This window comes from Gekko japonicus, unplaced genomic scaffold (assembly GCF_001447785.1).
Source record: "Gekko japonicus isolate JY-2015 unplaced genomic scaffold, Gekko_japonicus_V1.1 scaffold1034, whole genome shotgun sequence".
NCBI lineage: Eukaryota > Metazoa > Chordata > Lepidosauria > Squamata > Gekkonidae > Gekko > Gekko japonicus.
In genome coordinates this window covers 501,834-506,467 of record NW_015161983.1, presented here as the reverse complement: position 1 = coordinate 506,467, position 4,634 = coordinate 501,834, and the positions used below count along the sequence as shown (strand labels likewise).

The 4,634-nt window shown below is 47.4% G+C and overlaps 1 protein-coding gene across 1 annotated transcript in view; it reads right to left on the bottom strand.

The window, feature by feature from the left end:
• The window catches only part of STAC (SH3 and cysteine rich domain), a 97,787-nt gene extending 93,859 nt beyond the window's left edge, over positions 1-3,928 (bottom strand). Inside the window, exon 1 of the mRNA XM_015429787.1 lies at positions 3,682-3,928. Within this exon, the coding sequence (XP_015285273.1) occupies positions 3,682-3,789 (108 nt within the window). The 5' untranslated portion in view covers positions 3,790-3,928. The remainder of the gene's footprint in view (positions 1-3,681) is intronic.
• Positions 3,929-4,634: the final 706 nt, after the last annotated feature.

The following is a 4,634-nucleotide window of genomic DNA, read 5'->3' as shown; positions in this document are numbered from 1 at the left end:
TCGGTTTACTCTGTGAAATCTGTTGACTGGATTAACTTAAAGCCAGTTTATACAAAGTGCACAGATTTACTCCAGCAGTCCCCAAGTGAACCTACTTAGAAGTCTATGCCACTAAAATCAGTTTTGTAGCCAAGGAAGGGTATTTGGGACTGAAACAGAAATGGATTTTAACGGTTTGCAGGTCAACTTGTTCGCTTCTTTGCTGGAAAGAAACATAAATTGATTTTAACGGTTTGCGGGTCAACTTGTTCGCTTCTTTGCTGGAAAACAGGGCTCACTGGAATAAAACTTAACTTCCTTTTAATCCTAAACATTTATTCTTGGACGAAAGTCCAGTGGAACTGCTTTCCAGATCGCTGTGTTTAGGATTACAGCCATAGCCAAAGGAGTTGCGTGATGGCTTGTCTAAGTTAGTTCATAAACTCGTCAGATGTTCTGGCTTCACTGGAGATTGTGTACTTGTCCCAGTTAGCTTTCTCTCCTGCAGTGAAAGTCTGGAGTCAAGAGGCTCTGTAAGAGTTTGGATTCCAGCAACAGACATCTGGCAAAATCTAGTTATAAATGATCTAGGATGCAGCAAGAGGGAGACGGGAGTTATAAAAACATGTCCAGTTGCGACTGCCCATTAAACCATAATGCAAAAATAATTGCATAAATACAGGCCTGAAAAGTTAAATTGTTACAAATCACTCCAATCCCTACTCCAAATACGTTCTATGAGGAAACAAGTCCCACTCGTTTCAAGACTTAACTTCTGAGGGAGAGAGAAAGAAAGCGCAGTTTGTTCTGGACTTTTGCCCGCCCTTCTGTCTCAAGCCAGAAAGTAAGAAGAGAGCAATAAGAACAGCTGCTGAGGGTGTTGCTGTGAAATGGTGCTAGGGTGGCTGCTCACTTGGACGGCTCTGACTTTAAAATCAGGAGGGAGGACATGGGAGAAGCCCTACTTTACTGGTGAGGGGTGTTTCTCCCATTCAGGCCAACAAGTAGAAACAGAACAGCAAAAGCTATTTTGCTGAAGTTAAATAGTGGGGCATCAGAAAGACTGCCTTCCTGCCTTCTGGGTTTAAGATGGCTCCACAAAACTACCTTGGCTCCCTTCCTGCCTTCTGGGTTTAAGATGGACCCACAAAACTACCACATTAGTGTTGCAGTACGAGAAGACAACACTCCACGATGGTAGCAGCCAATTCCTGTGGCAGGTAGAGAAAAGGGAGCGCAGCAGTTGGTGGGGAGCCACACCCTGTTTACTACATATAAATTTGGTGAGCATGGGGAGCCAATGTATACCAATTATAAGCAGTACTGCTTGGCCATACCTTTTTACTGAAAGCAAATGGTGATCATTGTTCAGTTGTAAATTATTAGAAGAGATGTGGTTCCATGCACAATATGGCAATATCTTATTGGCATAAGGACTCAACTCAAGTTCTGGATCAGCTACAAATCTGAAGGATACAATTCACTATCCATTGAACTTGCTTTCAGGGAATTAAGTTTCACATCCAATTAGTAGAGCTACATTTTATGTTAGCCTTATTTACAAGCTGCCAATTTCAAAACACAGACTTTTTCCAATTCCAATTTGAAATTTGAGGGCAATTGCCCAATCTCCGAGTTTTGGTCTTCAAGTGTCATTTGAATATTGGTGTACTTAGCATGTCACACCAAAATAACTAATATTTCTGTGTTTTCAGAAAGAAGTGCTGACAATATGTGGCATTATTTTGTATATAGAACTTTGGTACTTGAATTTAAAGATCTACTATGTTTGGCTAACAATATATTATTTACTACTAGAAGTGGTGAATCTGCACTCAAATACCACACTCATCCCTACAAACCAAATGTTCATTCAAAATGCAGGTTGCCAACAGGCCTGGAGAAAAGTTTCCTGTACCTTTAATAAAGGCTTAATGGAATGTTTTTTTATGCCATTTACCTCCATACCATGAAAAGCTTCAGCCGCCCATTTCCACATCTCCATTAAAGGGACAGGACATGTTTCTTGATACCTGATGGCAATCCTATTCAGAACGTAAAACTCAAATATAACATTCAGAAAACTAAAATTCAACATGCCAAATTTGTATGTTGGTTTCCACAGATAGATTTGGAGAATCAGAATGATAGCTTCCCTCCCCTCAAAACTTCACAATTTTAGAAAGTGTTTCTCACAAAATGTATTTCAGTTATAATATTTTGCTGGTGCACAAAGCGGTTTTACCCTTAATTAGTATTTAAGGAGGAAATGTTTATATTTGTGGGATTTAGGATGGAATCCTGCTATGAATTATAACTCTCACAGACATACACAAAAAGAACATTTACATGAATAACTATAATCAAGTACCTGACAGCATAAGACAACCACAGGAAAGCATATCCCCGCTCTCAAGCAACAGGCCTACAGCACCAAGGTGGTAATTCCATTTGTTTATATGACCTCATTCCAGGTTTGATCTTCCACCATGTTGGGCATCTTCTCTGACAGGCCTGTTAGAATCATACCCATTTCACCGACTCAAGGCCTATCAGGTGGCCACTGTGCCTAGATGTTCTACCCTACTAAAGTAACAATCTTCTAGAGTAACTCCCCAAATCCGCTCTCTGTACAGTGTTGTACAATATGATCAATATATACCAAGTTGCCTCTTGCACAGAATGTTGCTGTTCCCCCCCCCTCCCCGTACAAACACACCAAGGGCCTGGCATCCAGAGATGCCACGGAACTGTGTCAGAGGGTCACATTACTGATGTATGCTATGTGCAGGTCAGACTTCTGCAGGATCCCGAGGTAATATTTGCACCGGAGGGTTAAAGAAGCTGGCTGGGGGGACCAGGTTGCTAGCAAACAAACAATTACAACTTCTTGTAGCTTAGCAGGTGCCTCCTCCCTGTTACGTCACGTCTCAGTTGAACAGAAGACCACCCACCACTGATCTGTTAATTGGCTTGGTACCCCTTAGGGATCCCTGTTCCTAATGAGATGTAAGCCACTAAGAAACTTTTCACCTTTTAAGTCACTTAAGCACAGGATGCAGTCAGAGATGTCAAAACCAGGCCAGGAAGAAGACTTTGGGGGGAATACCATCTGCCATCATGGGATCTTCCCTTAAAACCATTCCCCTGGTTATCTTATGCTAAAGGTAAAGGTAAAGGTTCCCTTGCTCGAAAGCCAGTCGAATCCGACTCTAGGGTTGCAGTGCTCATCTCCGTTTCAAAGCCGAAGAGCCAGCGCTGTCCGAAGACGTTTCCGTGGTCATGTGGCCGGCATGACTAAACACCAAGGCGCACGGAACGCTGTTACCTTCCCACCGAAGTGGTACTTAAATGGTAGCCTTCCTAGAAAGCCATTTTTAAAAAAGCTCTTTGGCACAGTCTATTCAAATAGTGGCCGCAATATGCCAAGTTACAGGGCGACGTTCCAACGTCTTCCCCATTCTCCAGGCAAAAGAGCAGAACTTTCTCACTCCAGCATTCTAACCAGGGTCAGAGACCTTTCCAGGTTGTGGAAAACTCCGGAGCCATCGGAGATGCCCGGCCATGCCCGAGTACCCCCACATTTGCAGCCGCCACCCACCCCGGCAAGAGCAAGACAGCAGGAGGGCCAGCATGCATTCTGGCAAAGGGTGACAGCCTTCAAACAAACAATCCCCCCCTCCCCCCAACGGGCTTCAGTACCTTGGATTCCTGGCTGGTGGTGGACGCAGGCGAGGGGGGCTGATCGGGGCTCTCGCTGTCGTTTCCCTTCTCCACGTTGACTTCAGCCGCGTTGCTGGGAGGAATCATTCTGGCAGGAAGGACCTGGCGGGGGGGGGGGGGCGGGGGGGAGCCCCCCACAGTCCCTCTCTCCTGGGCTTTGTTTTATTTCACGTGCTCCAGCTTCTCCATTCCTCCGAAGAGAGCGCACGCTCGCCGGCGGGCTCAGTTGGACTATATTTGCAAGTGTGGAATTTCCTCGCGTTTTAACCTCAGCCCCGGCCACCCCGCCTCCTCCTCCTCGCTCCGCCTTCCCTCCTCCACTCCCGCCTCCTCCCCCGAGAGATCCTCTCGCAAGTTACTCTCGGTAGCAGTCGGGCGCGGGGGTCGCTCCCCTCCGGGCTCCGTCCTCCCTTCTCATCAGCCTGGCAAGTCCCGGAGAGCAGGCGTCGTGACCGCCAGCGCGGAGGATCCGAAGGGGAGTGAGCTGGAGCAGAAAGCCCGAGCGTAACACATGGAGCAGGCGAGGGAAGGGCGGAGCCGGCGTCGCCCGTGCGCTCCAGCGCCCTGTGCCCGAGCATGTGCGCTGCTGGAGGAGCGCTGGGCAGCCGCGCTCGCTGACGGGTTCCAGCGCCGTCGGGAGGCTGAAGACCTCTCCCAAGTGGGCTCCTGCTGCTGCTGCTGGCATCTCTCTGTGTTGGGGATCAGGGGTTTTTGCCGAGATGATTCTAACGTGCGGGGAGGGGGGCACATTTGGGTGGGGCACTGGGAGCTTCCGAGGTGTCATCGTGTCCTGGTTTGTTTGCGTCCCTCAAAGTAAAGAGTTGAGGGGAAAGAGAATCTGAGTGATGTCTTTCTTTCTTCTTTCTCCCCCCCCCCCTTAATGCTCCTTCTTTTCTTCGCTTTGGTGTAGGAAGGGGCCCAGAGTCTGTGCT